General features: G+C 42.3%; 1 protein-coding gene across 1 annotated transcript in view; it reads left to right on the forward strand.

The window, feature by feature from the left end:
• Positions 1-23,565, forward strand: part of ANTXR1 (ANTXR cell adhesion molecule 1) — a gene marked incomplete at its 3' end in the record, with an annotated part of 240,981 nt that overhangs the window by 8,095 nt on the left and 209,321 nt on the right. Inside the window, exons 2-3 of the mRNA XM_082851989.1 lie at positions 18,149-18,220; positions 22,590-22,661. Coding sequence (XP_082708115.1) covers positions 18,149-18,220; positions 22,590-22,661 — 144 coding nt within the window. The remainder of the gene's footprint in view (positions 1-18,148; positions 18,221-22,589; positions 22,662-23,565) is intronic.

Raw genomic sequence — 23,565 nt, forward strand, 5'->3', positions numbered from 1 at the left:
GAGCCCACGAGCCACAACTACTGAAGCCCGCCTGCCTAGAGCCCGTGCTCCGCAACAAGAGAAGCCACCGCGATGAGAAGCCCGCGCACCGCAACGAAGAGTAGCCCCCGCTCACCGCAACTAGAGAAAGCCCGTGTGCGGCAACGAAGACCCAACACAGCCAAAAATAAATTAATTAAAAAAAAAAAGTCATCCTCCTGTGTATCTAAAAAGAGAGGAAAGCCAGATATGGGTGGGCATTAATAGCCTCTACTACAAACCTTTAATTACACACTGCTTTTGCCTGAGTAAGCAAGAAAGGAGTAGTCCCTGGGAGAGGATAAAGAGGTAAGACTTCTGGTACAGAGTCAGTGTTGAGCCATGTTTTAGATGGATTCGTCAACCTGGAATTATGATCAGACATGACAGCTCAAATGCACCCATGAGGCAGCGATGGCCCCTTGCTTTATTTCCTCCCTTTCCCATTGCTCCCATTCTTTAGATGAAACATTCAGTGCCGTGGGCAGGGGATTAAATTAGATTAAATGGAAACAGAAATGAAGATGAGACATGCTTCCTTGATAGCTAAGTATTACACAAATATATTTGAAAGCTAAGAATCCCTTTGCCCGTAGTTTGTGGACCGTGAGGGAATTTGAAAGACGGTGAGGGGAGAGCAGCCCCTGGAACACAGTGGCAGCCAGGCCGAGGGGATGCTGTTCATTGCAGAGGCTAATTCAGACCTTGAATCAAGAGTATCTGGGTTCCAGCCAAACGTCTTTCTCAGTAGGGGTGTCAATTGCCATTTTCAGTGGGACAGTTTTTCACCGTGAGGGACTGTAGGATGCTTAGCATTTCTGATCCTTCTTTTGTAAATGCCACTAGTCTTCCTAGTTGTTGTGATATCCAAGAAACAAAAGCCTCTACATGTATCTCTCAATGCCTTCCTGTGAGATGGTACCATCCTGGTTGAGAACCCCTGACTGAAAGAAAGCAGAGTAGATCAAGGCATGCCAGTGAAGCCAATTCCAAGCATGGTAGGACTACATCTGAGCAGGAAGAACATTTGTCTGGAGGAAGAACGAGGGAGTCTTCAATGATAAGAGGGCCAGTGAGAACTGCGGACCTTGGAAATGAATGTGCTAAACCAGTGGCTCTCAACCAGGGGCCAGATCAGATCCTCAGGGGCCTGGGGCAGGCGTGTATATTTTGGAAAAGCTTCCCAGGTGATTGTGATGTGCGTCTGTCCCTCCCACAATAAATCATGAAAGTGAACAGGAAGACAAGAAAAGCTGTCCCATAATGATGGCCTTGTTCCTCTCTCATGCGGATGTAGCTGAGGCAGTAGATGCCTGAGAACTGGATGCCAAGCAGAGTTCTTATTTTAGATGGTGGTAGGGGAAGCCCAACATGATACGGAGAGGAAGAGCCAAGGTCACAGATAGGCCATGCTTTGCCCTCTTTTGTTGGCGGGTCCTGCCGTGCGTGCAAACACATGGAGGCCGTGGTGTTTGCTAGGACAGTCCTTTGTTTCCTTTCTTTCAAGACTCCTGGCATGAAATGTGACCCAGTGCCTCATGGGAATGAACTGAGCTCAAGCACAGGGGGTAAGAGAGCTGACTTGGGAATCAGGCATCTCTGGCTTCAGATACCAGCTCAACCTTTCACCAAGCTGTACAACCTTGAGCAAATTATTTAGCCTTTCCGAACCTCAGTCTTCTCATTAATGAAACAGGCATTAAAATTTCTGCCTTGCAGAAGTGTCCTAAAGATTAAATAATATTAGATTAAAAGCTTTAATGAAGCATTTGATATGTGAGTGCCCAAGATGATGATAATGATGGTGGTTGTGGTGGTGACCGTAGTGGTGGTGGTGATGGTGATGGTGATGGTGTTATTGATGGTGGCAGTGATGACTACGATAGTAGAGCTGATGGTGATGGTATTGATGGTGTGATAGTAGTGGTGATGGTGATGGTGGTGATAGTGATGGTGGTGGTGATGGTGTTATTGATGGTGGTGGTGATGACTATGATAGTAGAGCTGATGGTGATGGTAGTGGTATTGATGGTGTGATGGTAGTGGTGAAGGTGGTGATATTGATGGTGGTGGTGATGGTGGCAGTGATGACTATGATGGTAGTGCTGATGGTGATGGTGGTGGTATTGATGGTGTGGTGGTGGTGGTGGTGGTAATGGTGGTAATTACCCCTAGGGAAAAAGGATGTTGTCCTCTAACAAAAGACACCTCCTTAGATTATAAGCAGGACTGCCTGGCTAGGGTAAGGAATACATCAATTCAATTCAGTATTTATCAAACTTTGCTAAATTTATCTTATTACAAAATGCCTATGACATGTCCCTGGCTCTCAAGGATTTCACAGTCTAGTAGAAGAAGCAAAGGGCTAGGAAAACAGACTTGGTGAAATAATGAATTTTGGTTGAGATAAGAGAGGCTTAGGAGACTTCCTGGAGAAGGTTACTTTGGATCCAGACCTTGAATGTTGAGCAGGATTTTGACAGGTGACAAAGTAAAAAAAAAAAAAAAATTGATGACAAAGGGGCCATACAAGAAAGCAAAGTGACACATCCTCTTTGTGATGTAAACATGACAGAGAGAGGGACAGGAAAAGAATCTGGAAAGAGTGGGTTTTTTCATATCAGCAGTAGGTTATGAGATTATGTCAGAGGATTGGGGAAAAAAGAACAAAAGAAATTGAGTACCTTTGTAGGGTGGAGGGTCAGGAGTTGATGAACCGTTGGCTGTGAGTGAATGGGAGAGGAAAGAGTTGCGAGGGAAAGGAGTAGGTTTCAGAAGGAAAAAGGAGTTTGGTGTGGACGAATTGAGTCTGAACATGTGGGACATTTGGGTGAAGGTGTCGAGTAGGCAGTTGGATTTATACCCTGGGAACTGAAAATAAAGACTTGAGTGTTGTTAGCCCAAGGGTGGTAGTTGAAAATATGGAGGGATAATAAATAATATGGAGATAATATCAAGATAACATCAGGATTTAAAAATGTCAAGAAGAGGTGGAGTTTAATGAAGAAAATGGCCAGGGTCCAATTTAGAGGAATTGCCAACAGGAATGTCTGGGCCAAAGAAGAAACTCCACTAACCAGAGCCGAGAGAAGTTACCAGACAGTCGGAGGAGAAACAGCAAAGAACTCTTACCACTGAGGCAAGGAGAGAGAGAATTTCAGTGGAGGGTGACCAACTAGATGTTTTTCCCCTAAAATCCATCTCTATTCCTAGTCTTGGTAAACAGCATCACCATAAATCCAGCCACATAAGTCAAAGATCTGAGAGTCTTTCTTATACTCTAAGGCCTGACAATATCTGCTCCTACATCTCTGCCATTACCTTAGTTCAGGCCATTTGCTACCCAGTTCGCTGAAATGTTCTCTACATTGGTCTCTTTACCTCCTTTTTTTTTTTTTTTTTTTTTTTTACCTTTTCCCCTACCCTATACTCTTGACACTGGTACCAAATTGATCTTTTTAGAACACAGATTTTAATCTTGACATCATCTCCCCCAACCCTTCAACCTCTAAACACTTCCAAAGTTCTTTCAGTATAAAATGCATACTCCTTAGCGAGGTATCCAAGAGCCTATTGCTGCGGCCACTATGTTTCCCTTAGCTTCATCTCCTACCACACCCCACACCCTTGCAATGTCCAGCAAAACGTGCTGTGCAGTTCCCTGAACTAACCCATGCTCTTTCTTGCCTTTAGCTGTAATGCCCTTTAACACCATTTCCATCTTTATATAGGTGATGCCCTCTTATCCTTTGAGATGGTGACCGGCACTTGGTCCCCTCCCCTCACTAGCTGTGGGCTCCCTGTGGTACAAAATATTGAGAACAGTCATCTCTTTACCTCTCATCTTTATTCAAAATCCATTCCTTGTTCAGGATCCCTCAACCCCATAACAACGCATATCACATGATAAGCAGCAGAGAGGTCCATTATCAAAAGATGGAGAAGAAAACCCTTAGTTGTGCGTCCTCTGAGGTCTCATTCAAGGGCCTTATCTTCTTTTCCTCAAACCCTGCTGCTCAACCATATACAGTTCATTCCTGTAGGAACCACCTAGAACAGGGCCTTCCCAATACCTTTTGGCAAAAGATTATGTTCAGAAGTATAGTCATCATTCCTTACATAAAAGATAACGCAAATACCAGGTTTATGGAAATTACATAACAAAGAAGAGAAAAATGAATTATCCTAACTGTAACTATACGCCAGTCACAATAATAAGCAGTATAAGGTAAAAGGAAATACAAGATGCCATTGGACAGCCATAATCTAACCATAAATAAATGAATGACCCAGTACATTCCTGGATTGTGCTTGTCCCAATATAATTATTATTTTTTAAGATTTATTTTTTATTTATTTATTTTTGGCTACATCGGGTCTTAGTTGCGGCACACGGGATCTTCGTTGAGGCATGTGGGATCTTTCGTTGTGGCGCGTAGGCTTCTCTCTAATTGTGGCACGCAGGCTCCAGGGCGCATGGTCTCTGTAGTTTGTGGCACGCGGACTCTCTAGTTGTGGCCCACGAGCTCTGTAGTTGTGGCGCACAGGCTTAGTTGCTCCATGGCATGTGGGATCTTAGTTCCCTGACCAGGGATCGAACCCAGTCCCCTGCATTGGAAGGTGTATTCTTTACCACTGGACCACAAGGGAAGTCCCCTAATGTAATTATTAGTGGCTTCCTAGTTTACTCTTGAAAGTGTTTCAGTTTGGATTTTAAATTATATGGTCATCCTGATTATTGACCGTCATAAAAGACACTATCAAAGGAACAAGAGGAGAGGGTTGAAAGCCAAATGGGTGAATCCCCTTGTACACCTTATCCCATTAAAATGGGCAACCAGCTGGGGACTCCTGATTCCATTCAGGTACCCCAATTTTAAGTTGTCCCTGGCATTCCCCACTCCCAAATTTCCATAACAGTTTGTGGAACTTCTCCAGTACTTCTCCCTAACGAAACATTTAACGCTATGAATTGGAATTGTGTCTTTCCTGACCCGTCCATGGGGAGGCAGTGTTGCTCATGTGTTAAGAGCACAGGTTTAAACACCAGGAAAGAGTCGTAGGAGAGTAATGTTTAGACTAAGAGCATAGACTCTAGGGTTAGAATTTGAATCCCAACCCTACCACTTACTAGCTGTGTGTCCTTAAGCAAGTCACTTAATCTCTTTGTGAACTCAGTTTCCTCACCTGTGACAAGGGAGCTAATAGTATTATCACATAGGGTTGTTGTTCTCAGAGCCGAGTCCTATGCACACGTAAGAAGGGCTCATTAAGTGCTAGCTATTATTATTAAATGGCAATGAATGTAAAGTGCTCAGCACAGTGCCTGCTGCTTAGTAAGTACTCAGTACATGTCGTGGTGTAATTACTAATCTTTATCGATCCTAAAGGACCTACCAGGCATTAAAAACCATTCTGCTGAATCAATACATATTCTCTGTTGTATTTATGCATACTACAAATACACCCAGCAAGAAAGAACTGAGAGAGGGCCTATGCTTTAGCAGAAATAAAGGCACTGGTGACTTTTGGAAGTGCTGTTTCAGGGCACCATAAATGCAGAAATTAAGATTTAACGAGCTGCAGGGCTTACTCTGAGATGAGAAAGGAAAGAAAGTTTGTTGATGACTTCTGAGAAAGAAGCTGGGCACGGACAGTTAGCTTCTCACTGCCTCTACCAACATCATCTAAAACTGCCCCATCTCCCAAAAGAGAAAGTCTTAAGGAGGCATCTGGGGTAAGCCTGCATCAGGTCCAACCACTGAGGACAGCAACACTGACATGCAATACACTTGTAAGAAATTACACTAGAAACAAAGCAGATGGGTTGAGTTTGAAGGAGGTCAGCTGGGGTCTACTTTCAACTCTGTTGCCAAGTTAAAAAAGAAGAATGTAGAAGAATATTATGGAGGAACCCCAAGAACAATCCCCAATCTGGAAGTGAGTTTGAAGTCAAGAGTGGGACATAAGGGGGAGGAGAGGCATCTCCGTAGAGCCCTGCTGCCCTTGTGCATCGGCATCACACAGAGGCAGCTGTGCTGGACAGTCGAAGGGGAAACCAAGCCACTGAAGAGAGAGTGCGTGAACACCAGGCATCTTCGTGACAGTGATTCTGTCCAGCATTGCTGAATCCTCCCCGTAGATCTGGGCTTCCAGGGAAATGGCAGAGTTCTGTCTTTGATTATGTGGATGCAGCAGGGATCAGGAATGAGCACAGTGTGGAGTAGACACCAGGCCAAAAAACCCGACATATGGCAAGCTGGAATTGGCGTAACCGTGTCCAAAACAAACCCACAAACCTTGCAAGGATTAGGTTCCTTTGTGAGAAGTGATGAGGAGTTATTCCATTCCCTGCTCTCCCCTAATTGATGAAACAATAATGTAAGCTTACTTTAGCCTTTAAGATCAACTCCCTTCCCCCAGATTAAGTTCTTAGAGAAGTTTATAAGTGTGAAGACAATGCCATATATACATATATATATATATATATGTAGTATTGGGGAAGCAGATAGGAGACCCAGTTACACCTTCCCATATTGAAAGATGAAAATAGGGCCTACAAGATTTTACCAACTGAAAATAAGTGGTGAAAACAAAATTCCTGAGGTGGAAGAACATGTTTATGGAAAGAATTTTCAACAGCAAAAGAGGTCAGTTTTAGTACCATATGTGTTATGATTTTGGTGAAGTTAAATAATAAATTTGTGAAACAGGTGATAAAATATGAAAAGAGAAGAAAAGAGATCTAGAACAGTTAAATATAAAATATACGGGAAAGTGTAGTTATAAAGTCACCTCAGAAGCAGTAAAGAGCAGAACTGACAATGAAGAAAATAAAGGATGAAGGCGTGTTTGAGAAATCCTCATACTTTGAATAGGAAATGAGTTATACAAAAGTGATGAGAGAGAAGATGATAAATAATGAATGACAAAAATAGATATCCAGGGCTTCCCTGGTGGCGCAGTGGTTGAGAGTCCGCCTGCCGATGCAGGGGACACAGGTTCGCGCCCCGGTCCGGGAAGATCCCACGTGCCGCAGAGCGGCTGGGCCCGTGAGCCATGGCCGCTGAGCCTGCGCGTCCGGAGCCTGTGCTCCGCAGTGGGAGAGGCCACAACAGTGAGAGGCCCGCGTACCGCAAATAATAAATACATTAATTAATTTTTAAAAATAAAAAAAATACAAAAATAAAAATAGATATCCAATATATCAGATAATTTGGGTTGCTAAAAAATAGTCCAGAAGAAACATTCAGAGATTTGATTGAAGAGAACTTTCCTGATTAAAACACAAAAGCCTGAAAATGTAGACTGAATAGGCTTATCAAGTAATAATCAAAATTAATTAAAAGAGATGAATACTTAAACATTTCCTGGTGAAAATTTTTAATTTCAAACACAAAAGAATTTTATGAATGGGAGAAGATACAGGTTACCTACAAAGGTTCTGCAACATTAAATGGTGGAGAACTTTGATGGATAAAGTTATGATCTAAAGTGTGACACCTGTCAATATGTCACTTACATGTGAAGAAAATAGAAAGACGTTTTCAGATACATATGGATTCTTCTAAAAAGGGGAGTAGGGATAATTTTCTTCGAGAAATTACCCAATGAGTGAATCAAGGCTTAAAAAACGCTTTAAAATAGAATAGTGATTATATAAAAGAAGTTGCAATGACCATCAAAGCCATTTAAACAAATATATGTCTCATTAGTATTTTCAGTAAATTTTGAGATATTACATCAACAAATAAGAGCAGTCTGTCATGAGAAAGGAACAGCTGAAAATAAGAAACTTTTGGAGAGAAAATATGCTGTTTCTGAATATTCAAGTTCATTGGAAACAATGACCACCACACTGAATATTGCAGAAGTAAATTCAGCTCATCAGAAGACAGTTTAAGAAACTTTGTCCAGAACTCCAGCAGAAAGAATACAGAGATTAAAATTATGAGACAACAGATAAGTAATACAAAGGCTAGGAACATATATACATATATGTATATAGGCTAGGAACATATATATAAATATAAATTCTAGGAAAAGAGAACATAAGAGATGCAATAATAAAAGTTCATTTTCCTGAGCTGAAGAAAGAGTGAAGTCTTCAGATCTAGAGGACTTAACCAAATACTCAGCCTAATTAATATGTTTAAAGGATCCAAATGTACACAGTCTTAAATAAAAATTTAAAATATAAGAGTACACAGAAATGTCTACATTCTTCCAAAAAGGAAAATAATAGGCATCCCATCTCCCACAAAATAAAAAACCAAAACTCAGAGTGGCATTAGACTTTTTTTTTTTTGGTCTACAACATTAAATGCTCAAAAAACCTCAGTAAAGTCTTGAGTGAAATGTGATATTTAAATTCCATAACTAGGTTTCCTAAGACATAAAAATTCAAAATATATACCACCCACATACCCTTATTGAAAAATGTCACTTGAAAATATTGACATCAAAATGGACAACGTATTAGAAATAAAGGATATGAAAAAGACATGGTGTACCAGAAACAGAAGTAATGGTCCCAGAAAAGTTAATAAGTCACAATACTGTTATCAGTGAGGTTACACAGCAAAATATAAAACTTAAAAAGTGGGGCTTCCCTGGTGCCGCAGTGGTTGAGAGTCCGCCTGCCGATTCAGGGGACACGGGTTCGTGCCCCCGTCCGGGAAGATTCCCACATGCCGCGGAGCGGCTGGGCCCGTGAGCCATGGCCGCTGAGCCTGCGCGTCCGGAGCCTATGCTTCGCAACGGGAGAAGCCACAACGGTGAGAGGCCCGCGTACCGCCAAAAAATAATAATAATAATAAAATAAAATAAAACTTAATGGATTCTCGAAAGTGAAAGTAAATTTTTTTAAGCAGGATAGAAAAAAAATTCTCATATTACATTCATATATATCCCCCCAAAACTGTCATTTACTATATCGAACTCCCAAACTCCTCCTCTTCCTCCCAAGCCTACCTACTGGGTAGTAGGAGGGCTGCAAATCCTTAAATTTTGAACCAGAGTGATGATAAGAGTCCAATGTGGTGATTTTTTTTTAAATTTTTTTTTGCGGTACGCGGGCCTCTCACTGTTGTGGCCTCTCCCGTTGCGGAGCACAGGCTCCGGACGCACAGACTCAGCGGCCATGGCTCACGGGCCCAGCCGCTCCGCGGCATGTGGGATCTTCCCGGACCGGGGCACGAACCCGTGTCCCCTGCATCGGCAGGCGGACTCTCAACCACTGCTCCACCAGGGAAGCCCCAATGTGGTGATTTTTAAAAATTCCTTTAGGGAAATGTTCAGTCTTTGAGATTTTTCCCCTCCTCCCAACCTCCCCAGTAGAATCTCGACACTCAAGAGGGACTGATTTGCCCTTGGGGGTAGATCCTTTGGCTTTGGACCAAGTTGGTTTCATGGCAAGTCCTATCACATCTTCAAGGAAAAGAAAATTTCAATAAAGTTTAACTCTCCAGAAAATAGAAAAGATGAAGTTTCCCAATTTATTTTAAGAAGCTAGCATATATCTGATATCAATATCTACCAAAGATAACATGTATAAAACTTCAGACCAAATTTGAATAAAAACTTTAAATCTGAAATCAAATATCGTTAAAACAAAACTAAAAGTACAGTAAAAGAGTAAAAACTTATTCTAGGAATGCAGGAGTGCTTTTATATTTAGGAAATGTATTAAAATAGCACATTTATTTTGAATGCTGAAGATGAAAACCAAATTATTTTCTCAGTAGAATCTGAAAAGACATCTCTCTGAATACTTGTGTTCAAAGGATATAGAGGATATGAATAATAATTAATGGGATTGACTTAATAAATATATTTTGAACCCTATATCCCACAGAGAATAAACTTTCCTTTCAAATACCCATGAAATATTTATTAGGTAGCAAAGAATGCCTCCATATATATCCCAAGGCATAACTTTTCCAGTCCACATTCTCAGCAATAAATAACAGGAAATGAATAGTGAAAGTACACTAAAGCTTCAGCTACCAGGAAAATAAATATAGATTTTTATATTATCTTGTCATGAGGAAGACCGAAAGAAAGTGACTGTCTAGGACAGAGGTTAGCAAACTATGGCCTGCAGCCTGGTTTTCTAAATAAAATTGTGTTGTCGTTTAGTTCATGTTCCGTCAATGGCTGCTTCTGTGCTACAACAGCAGAGTTGAGTAGTGGCTACAGAGACCATATGGCCCACAGAGCCTAAAATATTTACCATCTGGCCCTGTACAGAAAAAGTATGCTGACCCCTGATCTAAGAAAACATTTGCACCCCAATAGAAAATGGGCAAAGGATACGATGCCAGGGTCAGCTTCATGGGCAAGGGACCTGCGTGGTCGCCCAGGGACCCGCACTTAGAAAGGTCCTGCCCTTAGTTTAATGCTCTGCTGTTGCCATCTTGAAATTCTTAATAATTTTTGAACAAGAGGCCCTGTGTTTTCATTTTGCACTGGATCCTACGCATTATGTGGCCGGTCCTAACTGATCCACCGTGTTTTAAAACAAAGAAAGACAAATAAATTGTAAATATGCAAAAAATCTGTGGCCTATTATTAAATACATTCAAATAAAAGCTATAATGAAAACTCTTCTTCATTTATAAAACTTACAGATATTTGAGAAAGAGCTAATCCTGAGTGTGGGTAAGAAAACCAGCACTTCATACTTTGCTCCCGGGAGTTTAATCATCATGACAGTGGGGAGTGAGTTAAAGTGGCCACCGTTCTCAGGGTAGAAAAAAACTTATGCTCACTATACTCGAGTGTAGAGGAAATAACTCGAAGCTGCTTTGCTTATCTTCAAAAGACCCTCCTGCTGGGTGCAGGTGTAGTGAGGAGAGGAGGCACCTTTCTTCCAAATGGGAAATTCTAGCCCAGTGCAAGAATTGAAACACTCAGTAAGTTTCAATCTTTTCAGTCTTGCCCTGCCCCCACTTCTCTCACTCCTATGGCTCTGTGTTTGAGGGGGGCTTATTGTGTCCTTGTGGCCTGCACGTGAAGGGGGCCTCTGAGTCTTCTGGCAGCCACAGTACCATCCCTTGTCTTGTCATGGTCACCTGGTGGTCATCCACCGATCGCATTGGTGGCTTTGACTGGTGGCCCTCCTTTATCACATCTTGGTGTGCGTTTCAATTATGGGAAATACCTTTTGGACAGCTAACCAGTCTTCTGTTCTCGTAACAACAGCAACAACAACAGTTTTGTGTTGACTTTGCACCAAAAGTACCAATACTTGATGTGAGAAAATGTCTTTAGGCTTTTCCTGGTGCGTGAGTGCGCGGGCGCGCGTTAGAAAAGGCAAACTGGTGGAGGTGAAAGGAGTACATGTTTTGCTCTAATATCTTTTTGATCCTTGACAAGAAAAATACAGTTTACATCTTAACACAGTGTATGTGCACTACTTACACATAGTTGACTAAACGTTTCACGTAGCATGACTTTCTGCTATGGTATGCTATATGTCTGATGTTTCTATTCTATTTCATTTTTATTAACTGTTGGCAACATCCCACCAAACTGATTTCCTAAATCACTAATAGGTTGCATTCCACAGCTTGAAAGTCATTGTTGTCGTAGCCATCAGTGAGATGGACTAAAGGGGAAATTCCTCACGCATCAGTACTGCGGGGCTGGGGTCTCCAGATGCAGACAGGAGCAGGGTGGGTAGCCCATCTACTCAAAGTACAGTGCTCAGTGGCTTGCTTTGGGTCTGCACTGGTATCTGACGAAACTGGAGTGGAGGCAAGCATCGAGGTCAAGCTTTTTGAGCAGGAGGGAGGCTTGGCCATGACCCCAGTCAATCATAGGAGGACAAGGGCTGAACGTCTGGTCTGGGTTTCGGGCTCCAGCCAGTTAGGGTGCAGGGGAGGCTAGGAGGAAGGAGAGAAGGGCCAAGGAAGAAGAGGGGGAGTGGGATGGAGGTGAGGAGGGGGGATACAGATGAACATGGGGCCAGAACTAATTGCTGGTCCTGCTTAGTTGCGCCTGAGGCTGCCATACCTTCCCAGGATTAGCTGGGGACCTGGGTGGGTCACTAAGGACATGAATGACTTCAGCCGGGTGGGGCTAAGGAAAAGCAGGACCTGACAGTTTTATCATTTCCATGCTTACCGCGACTCTGCTCTTCCAGAATTAAAAGACTCCTGGGTGATGGCTCCAACTGCAAGCTCTTTTGTCCCCTTTCGTTTTCCCCTAACCCATGTGCAAAGGGTGAGGAGGGACAATTCTAACTCAATTTGGCCCACTTGATTCTTTCTGACTGGTTGTATCTGTGGTTAGTGGAAAGAGCATGTGTTTTCTAAGGAACTTAACCACAGGGAGGTTTGGAAACTCACATAAACACAAAAGAATGTGTTTCAGAAACGAATCAAAATGAGACTCAGGGTTCTTACTTTGCTCTTACTCTTTGCATATCAAACCCTTGGAAATAACTGAACAATAATCCGAGGGCCGCGCGAGGTTCCACGCAAAACCCCTCCCTGGGGACACGGTGAATGCACTGTCACAAAAGGTATTGACTTCTTATCATGTTCCAGATGCTGGAGAGGGCATAGAAAAACAAAACTAGCTGAGGAACTCTGGAGCTGCTCCAGCTGTCACCTTCTCATGGGACTGGTGGCTTTGCCTCCTGATGGTCTGGGGAGCCCTTCTCAAAGCCGAGTCGGGAGGTGGTGTGAAGAGGGGTTGACTCCGATTTTGAGTGGACCCGGGTGTATTGAGTGAATCTTTAAGCATAGAACTCTGTAGGGCTGTAATGAAGCAGAATTCCTGGGAGGCTACTTGAATACCAAATTTGTCTGAGATTTATACTTGTGGAACCAAGGCATGAAATACCAAGAAAAGCCTGAATCCTGCACGCCATCTTGATACCCAGTTGGCCCATGGAAATCTTCAGGGGCTAGAACTGCATTTGAGTTAGGATTTAATTGAGTCAAATATCTGGGACATTTCACATCCACTGACTTCTAAAACATGGATATTTCAACTCTTTGACTATAGTTAGTCAGCAATTGTGTGTTAAAAGCAATTTTAAAAACAAAACAAGACAAAACAACCCACAGCAGAGTTCAATGGAATCTTTCCCAGTAATACTTATATTTGGACTAGAAAGGAGTTTTTATTTCCACCCTGGGGCTTTGGTAACAATGGCTGGTTGAGCCACTACGAAAGAGAACATTGGGGCTCCATAGCTGGGATTTTAAGATCAGTAATTCTTAAACAGGTTGGCATGATACATGAGATATTTTACACATTATAAGGTGGAGAGAAGCTGCCACTTGCCCACCCAACACCCTACTTCTCCTGGCTATGACCAGGAGTTCACTTAGGTCCTCAGGGTTGAAAAGAAGCCAAGGTCTGAACATGGACACACCATCCTGGGTTGATTATTCTGGGAGTAGCTACTAGATCAGATTCCAAACCAGAAAATCAGTTTACAAGGCAAAGTGTGGGTAAGACACGCACGTTTTAACAGAAAGTCCAAACAAAATTAAAGACCCAGCATTATCTATCCCCATGAGAGAAGGGCAGGAGTCTGGTTCAAGTCTTAGTGGGTAGTTTCCAGATCCCCCGTGGATGAAGTAGTTAAGAGTTCAGAGTTAGGAGTCCATCTGTGGTCAATGGGTGGTGGTGAGGCAGGGGAGAGGACCATGGCACCAGTCAGGCAAACTCCTTGCTCCTGGGGACATCCAACATGCTCACCTCCATGCTGAAACCAGAAACAGCTGCCATGGGACTCTTTCCTTCTCTAAGAGGTGATCTGATCTTGGGGTAGGACAGAACGTGCATGTGTAGGGTAAGAAGCTCAGTCATGAGGACTAAAGGATTCCAAGGTGCAGGTCTACATAACCCCATATTCCTCTGCCACTTTCATAGCTGAGGCCCCTTGGGGTCCCATGGTAACCCAAGAGAAGACGAAACCAGTTTTGTTCCCAGAATCTTAGAAGGTTATGTTTACCCTCAGTGCTTGAGGGAATAAGCTAAGTCCATCTCAAGCATGTCACAAAGAGGGTATATTTTGGTCCAGGCTTATATAATTGTGTAAAGAATGGTCATGTGTAAATATGAAACAACAAACCTCAACAGTAACAGGACAATTATCAGTAGAGCTGGGATGAGAGAAGCAAACCTGTCAATATCTCCTTCCCACTCATTTTATCTTAAGGGCCTCATTTTATTTTCTCCCTGAGAAAAGAGAGCACCTGTCAATCGGCAAGAAAGTGTTCCAGATAGCTTTAGACTTTTCTTAACACTCCAGGATATTTCTCGGATCTTTCCCTATATCTAGCATCAAGAAATCAGATGAATACCAACATTGTCTGAATTTTACATGTCAGTCAGACAGAAGAATAGTGAAAATGAAATGTTTTAAGCCAAAAGAAAATGTAAATTAACATTGGGTGACCCTTTTTAATAAGTAAAGGAACGCAAATGATTTGTGGCCAATCCTTGAAAACAAAGAAATAAACTCAAAAAGGATGTACTCGAAACCCCTGCTCCTTTAGCAGACAGCCAAAAACAGGCCCCCAATTCTAGTTCAAGTCCCTGTTTCACCTATACTTTGCCTCCCCTCCCAGTTTAATTCCCACACTACAGGACTTCTCTACCAACGAGAAAATCAAACATGGAATAGAGGAGCTGTGGGGATTCCTCCCTAATCATAGGTGTCTTACCCTACCCCTCAGGACCCAAAATTTCAGATAGTACTTGTTTCGGTGATACGGACCAAAACACAGAATTGTATTTCAGAAGTGGGCACAGACAATCCGTGTTCAGGGAAATCTCTTGCTTCCAGTGGAAAGGAGTTGTAGAATTATAACTGGAGTAGCAGTCACACAGTGCCTCGTCTGAAGCACCTATACAGCATTGGGCCAGATCTGCCAGACCCTCACCAGATCGCCAGCCAGAGCATCTACCCCATAGCTGAAGAAGAGGAGCCAGGACCAGTCTTTGAGATTTGAAATATACAACGGAAGCTTGTCCAGGAGGATGGCTGGGATTCTAATAAAAGGCTTCCCAAAGCTTTAAAAGCACAGGGCTGGGATATGCTGTTCTGGTGAGCTTTGGGGGAGACCCCCAGCTCGCATTAAGCCCGGACATCTACTGTTGATGATTAGGTAGGCCCGTTCACCAAGTGCTCTAGAATCCTTGACTCATCTGGGAAGGTTCCTCAGGTTCACATAGGATCACAGGAATTGGCTGGAGCCGTCTGAGCCTCAGGCCCAGGCTGTTCATCCAGACGAGACCGGAAGAGGTGCTGTCCAGCTGGCAAAAGATCAGGAGACATCCATGAGCAATAGAGACGTCTCCCCACGCTCTTCTCTCCTTCCATCCAACAAACAGGTAGATCCTGGAGAGGCAAATATCCTTAAGACCCTCACAAGCGGAGCTGGAAAAAAAAGTGATTGCAACCCAGTATCAGAGGATGGTGACTGAGAGATGTACACGGTGCCCTGAGAGCCTGGGGTAGGAGCAACGAGCCCCATCTGTGTTGGTCAAAGGCAACAGGCAGAGACCAAGTTGCGTCTTACAGAATGAGTAGGAGTTTGCCAGTGTGGACATTGTGTGTCCCAAGCAGATGGAATGTATAAAGGCTGAGAAACTGGAATAGAAAAGTTTATTGGAAAAGGTTTATTTTTTATAAAAGAGCCCCTGCCCCCTTCTCTCCCTGATCCGTTTCCCCAACTCCCCAACTCCTCAGCCCTCTATCCTGTGGGCTTTATGCTGCTGCCCCCTGAAACTGCTTGCTCTTCCCCAAACAATTGTTTAAAAAAGCATTTCTATATTTATCAAAAGAGCTGAATGTTTTTTCAAATGCTGACTTACCATCCTTCAGGGGATTGCCTGTTCTGAACCTTTGTCTATTTTTCTGTTGTTTGCCTTATTAATATTTACTTGTACCACCTATTTACATATCCTGGACAGTAATCTTTTGCCTTTTTTATTTGTTGCAGACATCTTCTCTCACTCCTTTTCTTTTTTTTTTTTTTAATTTTTGTTTTATTTGGCTGTGTCGAGTCTTAGTTGCGGCATGCAGGATCTTTCATTGTGGCTGCGCGGGCTTCTCTCTAGTGGCAGTGCACTGGAGAGGCTCAGTTGCCCCACGGCATGTGGGATGTTAGTTCCCCCATGAGGGATCGAACCCGCGTCCCCTGTACTGGAAGGCAGATTCTTAACCACTGGGCCACCAGGGAAGTCCCTCTCACTCTCTTCTTGTCTTTGTTTATGATATCTTTTGTCACCCAGAATTTTAGACCCTTCAGATAGTCAAAATTATTCTTTTCTTAAAAAACAATTCCTACTTTTTGTATCTGGCTGAAGAAACCCTTCACTAACAGGATGACATAAAAATCTCCTTCTATAATTCACTCAATGGATTGAAAGTTGTGTTTTTCCCATTAGGTTTTAACACATCCAGGGTGACATTTGGTATGAGATAGTGATCTGATTGGTTGTTTCCAACTACAGATCCCTTGTCACAGCACCACTTATGGAAGGGTTCATTCTCCCTCCCCAGTTTGAAGCACCACTTTCACTGTATAGAGAGACCTCACATACATCAAGGTGTGGGCTCTGCATTTCACTCCATTCCTTCTGCTGTTCTGTATCGTACACATAGGGCCACTCTATGTGAGAGGGCAAACTTTCCAACTTTGTTCTTTTTCATTATTGCCTTGATGACTTTTAGAACTGTAGTCTTCATTTCATTTTTGGAGTCCGTTTTTGAGTTTAACAAAACTTCCTTTCAGAATTTTTCCTAGAGTTGAAGTTATAGATTAACTTGAGGAACATGAGATATCCTTATGATATGGAATCTTTCAGCACATGACCATAACATATTGTATCACTTCTGCTCAGGTCAGACAGACATATCATTTCTGGATATGGGGCAGAAGAAAATAAATTTTCCTCATAGAGATGGAATACACTCAACCAGAATGAGAATTCCTAAAGATATTGCATCATGAAAAGGAAGGCCTAAAATCTACTTTGCCCAAATTCACCTTAAATATCTATAAAATAGTCTGAAACAAAGACAAAATAATAATAACTCTCTAGAAGTTAAAATTAAGATAAATGAGTGCATAAAATGTAATCTGAAAACAGTGGAAAATGTTTGCAGTACAAAATGTCAGAGTCAAAGGAGCAAACTCTAACCTCAAGAATTATTAGCATGACAGGCAGAAATGCAAGGCTCAGCTGAAACAGATCCTTAAGTAAAAGGAAAGAACATCAAAGCTACAGAAGAGTGGGTTAGAATAGAAAAACCTACCATGAAGTCAATGCAACAGATTGAAGTATGAGCACTAGGAAAAATACTTAGAAGCTGAACTGAAGCAGTAGTAAGTCGTATCAGTGAAACAGAAGTCAACCTTGGGAAATAAAGAAGCCCCCTTCCAAATCTAAAATGCTATGATCCCATCTGTCTTAGAGAAAGTTCCCCTCTTTTTTCAGTAAAGCTTCCCCCTTTTTATTAAAAAAAGGCTGTATCATTTTTCTTCTTTTATTTGTTAGTATGACTAGTTACATTAGATATCCTTAAATGTTGAACTATCAGTACATTCCTGAAATAAATACCAATTACTTAATTAGTATTCTTTTGGATTCCTGCTGGATTCATTTTGCTAATATTTTATTTACAGATTTTTGAATCTATATTTACCAATGAATTTGGACTCTTCTTTTTTGAGGAGGGGGATTTGTTTATCTTTGTCTATTTGGGCATCTAGTTTGTGTTAATTTCATTTAAATGAATTGGAATCATTTTTCTTCTGTAATCAAAGCAATCATTTAAAGAGCACAAAAATAACTGTTTCTTAAAGATTTGAAACTAAACTGTGAATCTGGTTGGGCCCAGGGTTTTTTGTTTTGTTTTGTTTTGTTTTTAGCGTATGAGTGTGTGGAATGGGGTGGGAAGGAGTGAAGGAAGTTCTTTACCAAAATTTCTCAGAATTCTAACATAAAGCATCCTTTTAAATAATTTCCAAAGTTATGGAAATTTCAGATAATAAGCCCAGTTAGAGGATAGGTCAAAAGTAAAGTGATAGACTATATGACACAAGGTAAAGACAAATGAACACCTGATTAAGTCACATCTGTTTTATTTTCCTAGATCAGGAAGTGTGCTGCACCACTGGAATGAAATCTATTACTTCGTGGAACAGTTGGCTCATAAATTCATCAGGTGAGAAACATAATGAGTAGTTCTCTGTCATGAGTACAACCAGCATGTTTGCTCTTCTACTAATTACTGACCACTTTGGGGATGCTTTTTGACAAAGGTAGACTCTCAGATCTTATAACGGAGACTTGACTTTGTTTTCATCTTTGCCACATATTAGAATAACTTTTGGCTTCATGTTTTCAAGAGGACCCTGATTAGGTTATAAGACCAACATTTTAACTTTCTCCCTCTCTTGTCAAATAATATCCTTCTAGAAGGATCGTTAACATTTTCTTTCACGGTGCATCATGCTGGGGCAATTGGCTCCTTCTGGCTGGACCCATGTGTAGAGGCTGCAGGGTGTAAGGTAACCAACTCATCCCAGTTTGCCCAGGACTTTCCTGGTTTTAGCACTGAAAGTTTCACATCTTGGGAACTCTCCTCAGTCCTGGGCAAACCGCCATGGTTGGCCAGCCTGGCTATATGCCTTATCAGGTAGAATCCTCTGAACATTCTTGACACCACTTTCCAAGGAAGGACAATGCAGTTTTGAACATTGTCACTATACACATTGCAGGGGCCTTGGAGGTCCTACTTTCCAATAAGTATAGACACCCACTAGTAAAAGAAAGGAGGTCATTTCACCCTCCTTGTGTGCAACCTCCAAAGGACAACACAACTGTGATAGCATTAACGGATCTGCTTGAAGCCAGTTGTCAAGGTCTTTGGTGAAATTGTTCTGATCATTGTAAATTTGAAAGCAGCTCCAACCCTGCTTGATGGTCTCTGTAGAGTCTTCCAGCTGATGTGAGTAACGATATACTTCCTCTCTGAATATGTTTTTTTTTTTAATCTCAGAAGACAAGTTGTCCTCTGAGACCAGGGTCATGACAGATGTGTTCCCTGCAAATTCACTCACTGGTCTCAACATGTACCCACCACTTGATTGGAGGGAGGGGGTTAAGAGGTGTCCTCTCCGTTATGCCATAAATTGGAAACTACAGCAGGAAGCATCTACACCCAGATGAAGGGAGAAAACAGAGGCTGGGAGGAGACAGGCAGGAAAAGTAGAGGAAAAGAAGAGAAGCAAATACGTGGATGGTATTAAAAGCAAAGTTAAGAGAATTGTACAAGCTTAGAACTGAAAGGAACAACTTCCCAAGCTATCCTCCGAGGCATTCACTAACCCCCAAGTTGAATAGCTCTGGTGAGAAACTGCTGCCTTTTGAGGCAAACAACCCAATAGTTGGATAATTCCAGTTTCCACAGGAGTCTTTTTTGTCATTGACCCATAATGTCCTTTCCTACACTCTCATCCATCTGGAGTGATATAAAACAAATCTGCCTCCAGACACTTGAGAGTATCTGCTATGTCTGTCTTTCCTCTAATGGTTTTCTGTTCCCTCTAAAGCAGAGGAGTCTCCTGGAAAAGGCTTTGAAGTTAGGCAGATGTAGATTTTCATCCAAGTTCCATTGGGCAACCATAGCAATTTACTTACCTTGGTTGAACCCTAGTTTGCATGTGAAAATTTTATGAGAAAACGTGTGCAAAGCAACTAGCCCAGCACCTGGCTAAGTGTGCAAAGCAACTAGCCCAGCACCTGGCTAAGAGTGAGCACGTGACATTTCTCTTCCCCAGTTCCTTCAGAAACTCCAGACACTTTGCTATTTTAGATTCAAAGACGGTAGAGGTAGGAGTTGGGGGAACTAAGTCAGTCCTCCTCGTTTTATAGACAAAGAAACTAAGGACCAGAGCAGTTGACATGGCTTCATCTAGACCACGAGGCACTTTCCTTTCATTGTCTCCTCTGGCCCTCTTTGGCTCTGGACCCTCCTCAAAGCGTGGCACCAAGACACTGCTGCCCCACAAACTCCAAGAGGAGGGTCTGTCTTTTGTTGCCTGCTTCAGCCCCAGGGCCGATAGTAGTGCCTGACACATGATACCTGCTCAATCAGTAATATAACTTTTCACCTTTTTCTTGAAGCCCCCAACCTGAACCTCACACCCATCACTCTCAGCAAAGAACTTCACCTCCTATTTCACCAAGAGCCCAGAGAACAGCAAGCAAGGGATTACCTCCTATTCCAATCCTCCTCTTAAAAGATGGATGCGTGCCCTTCCCATCGTCTCTGAGATTCAAGTATCCCTCCTATTTAAAGCCTGTCCTTCCATTTTAGTCCATTGTATCCCATTGTCTCCAATATCCCCCAGGTCTTTGTTTCTCTCTTGTATTTTTCTCCACCTTTCCTCTGGCTCCATTTCCGCTATCAATAGACATAACCTCATCTGAAAAAAAAACAATGAATTTCCTGATCATGTATTCCTATAGATGCTACCTTAATTCTTTACCAGTTTCTCACTCAAATATCTTTAAAGACTCACCATCTCCATATCCTTACTTCTCATTCATTCCTTAACCCACTCCCACCTGGCCTTCATCCGCACCCTCGACCTGCTTGCTCTCCCCAAATTCCCTAAGTGATGCCCTAGAGGACAAATCCATTGAGAGCCATAAAGTGCTTGTTCTGCTGGATAGAGGAGTTTCATTGGATTCAGATTTATCTCTCCTTAAAATTCTCTCCTTCGCTGGCTTCTGGCTCTCCTTTCATCCCCTGCCCGGAGCCAGGCCTTTAAATGTTGGTTTTGGTTCTGGTTTGGCTCCCTTCCCTTCTCCCTGCTGATACTCTGAACAATTTTACTCACATCAGTATGCTGAGAACTCCCAAATTATGTCTGCAGCCCAGATTCATATACCAATTACCCCTTGGAGACCTACATTTCCTGCATTTCAAATTCATTCTTTCCAGAGCTTAACTCTATATAAGGGAGGCAGTATAACATAGTGGTTAAGAGCCCAAGTTCTGGAATCAGAATGCTTGGTTTTAAGCCCTAGGTCTACCACTCTCCCACTGTGTGACTTTGGGAAAATTATTTTATCTTTCAGGGTCTCAATTTCCTTTCATGGAAAGTAGGAATAATAATAGTAATGATCTCATAAAGTTGTTACAAGTTTAATGAAATAATACATGCAAATCACTTACAGTAGTGCTTGGCACATAGCAAGTACTTGAAAGGGTTGGCCATTATTACATTATCATGATAATTATGATTTTTATTATCATTTCTGATCTGGTGTCCTCCTGGCCCAGCACTAGTGAGGTAGTCAAAGGCAGCATGTTGCCATGGACAGGGAACCCAGGTCTTTTACAAAAGGCCAATTTCAATTCACCAGGTGTTGCTTGGGCTCCTACCAAGTATTACACATCATGCTAAAGGTTTTCCGAAGGTGCATCAGACATACGGTAATGGATGTAGACTTTATCTTGGATGCATTAGGAGCCATTGGAGGTTTGATAGCAGATGGATGACAAGATCTGATTTATATTTTAGGAAAATAATCCTGGAAGCAGTGTGAGCAATGAATTGGAGCAAGGAATGATGATAGGCAAGGTCACCAGCTAGGAAACAATGACTATTGTCAGGAAAAGGGGGAAGGTTTGGGGAAACATTTTAGGAAGTGGGAAATATAAGATTTGGGGCCAGGTCAGGTATGGGAGGTTACTGCATCATGAAGAACTAGGTTGATGCTATGAAGGGTGAACCATCTGGCTACTTAGAGACAGCCCCAAAGGATGGCATTCCAGTGGTGAATCCACTGTAGTCTGACAGTCTATCTTGCAGACCGAAAAACATGTTTGTCCTCAGCTGAGAGGTGATCTATCTCTCAGAGTGTGGATTTCACATTGGAAAAGCTCCCAAGTACTGCCATATAAAAACTATGCCGATGTATTCATTAATCATGAGAAGTTTAACTACCAAGTAGAATAGATAGTCTTGTGACCCATCAGCACATGCTTTCCTTATAGTGTAACCTCCTTGGTAAGCCAAATAGAAATTAGAAGTTGATGGTGATCCTACTTTCAGAGTAAAATGAACTGTATAATCTTAATGGCATCAAGCTGCCATTGCCTGAGACACCCTGGTCAGTAGAGGATACACCAGACTGCAGTGGAGGCACTATCAAATGTTGTCTGTTGGGATCCTGATTTGTATAGACAGCATGCAAACCAGTCTTCCAGGGGCACACTTCAGACAGAGCAGAGGAAAGTGATGAATCTTAGCTTTCTTACTTGCGACCCACACTTGCTGAGTGGTGGTCAAATCAGAAGCAGCCTCCAGGAGGACAAAGTGGGTCTTCTCTTTGGTCCACAGCTTCAAGTCAGCTGCTGGCTGACTACTTGCAACACCAGCTGTGAAGGTGCCCTTTGGGTTGAAGGTTGGCAGCTCTGGCAGCCGTAATATAAAGAGAAGAAGAGGGGGGAAGCCTGGAAGGGAATGGCATTCCACAGTCTCTCTTTCTGCCCTAATAGAATTGCTTTTCCTTTCCAGTCCACAGCTAAGAATGTCCTTTATTGTCTTCTCTACTCAAGGAACAACCCTAATGAAGCTAACGGAAGACAGGTAAGGACGCTCCCCACGCCTATCATTACAAAACCCATCTTTTCTTGAGTAGTTCTGGTATCTGTGCCCCACTGCCAGCTTTGACCTGGCAGTGATTTTAATTGAATTGTTCTCTCCTTTGACTTATGCCTTGAACTTTGCGCATTGACCCATCTGTTAATTTACTCTGCGATGACTTTGATAGAATTTCCTTCTGTCAGCGAAATTTTGTAAATGACTAAATCACGTTAAGGTAAATCTTACCTTTGATTGGTGACTCAGTCTGCTAACTTGCAGCAAGGTGTTAGCAAACCAAATTCTTGAGGGAATATATTTTCTTTTATTTAAATTAGATTTATTTTGTGGATGAAGTGTTCAAAGATATAATAAGTGTGCTATGAGGGAAGGAAGAACTTGAAATATTATCATCCATAATGACTAAGGCAGCGAATAGAAAGGGAGGGTTTATGGCACTACAAAATTAAAAGAAATTGGAATCAGGTATGGGAAAATGTTGTTGACAGAAAAGGATTAGTTAGACCTAGCTTAACAAAAACATTAGTTGGGGTTTTACCACTTGCAGATGAAAATTAGCAGTAACAGAGACACGTCATTTATTCACGGCTAGGATGGTATATTGGAGATGACACTTTTCCTGCGTTAATGATGCTTTGTCCACTTTTTAAAAAGTGGTATGGTCCACAAGAGAGAGGCCCCAGGGCGGGGCACACGTGGGACTATGGGCCGACTTACGTGGACATGTTGGGGAAAGGAAGGGAAGAACGGCAAGTACAGGGAGGGCAGGAAGACTTTATTCTGTGCGATTCTTCTAGAAATGAGAATAGGGCTAACGGGATGGAGTAAGGTTTTCTGGAATTGGCACTCACGCAGCACATCTGAGCTAGTCCCCATTTTTTCCATGTCT

The sequence above is a fragment of the Leucopleurus acutus genome (genome assembly GCF_964270905.1).
Source record: "Leucopleurus acutus genome assembly, chromosome: 12".
In the NCBI taxonomy this organism is placed as follows: Eukaryota; Metazoa; Chordata; class Mammalia; order Artiodactyla; family Delphinidae; genus Leucopleurus; species Leucopleurus acutus.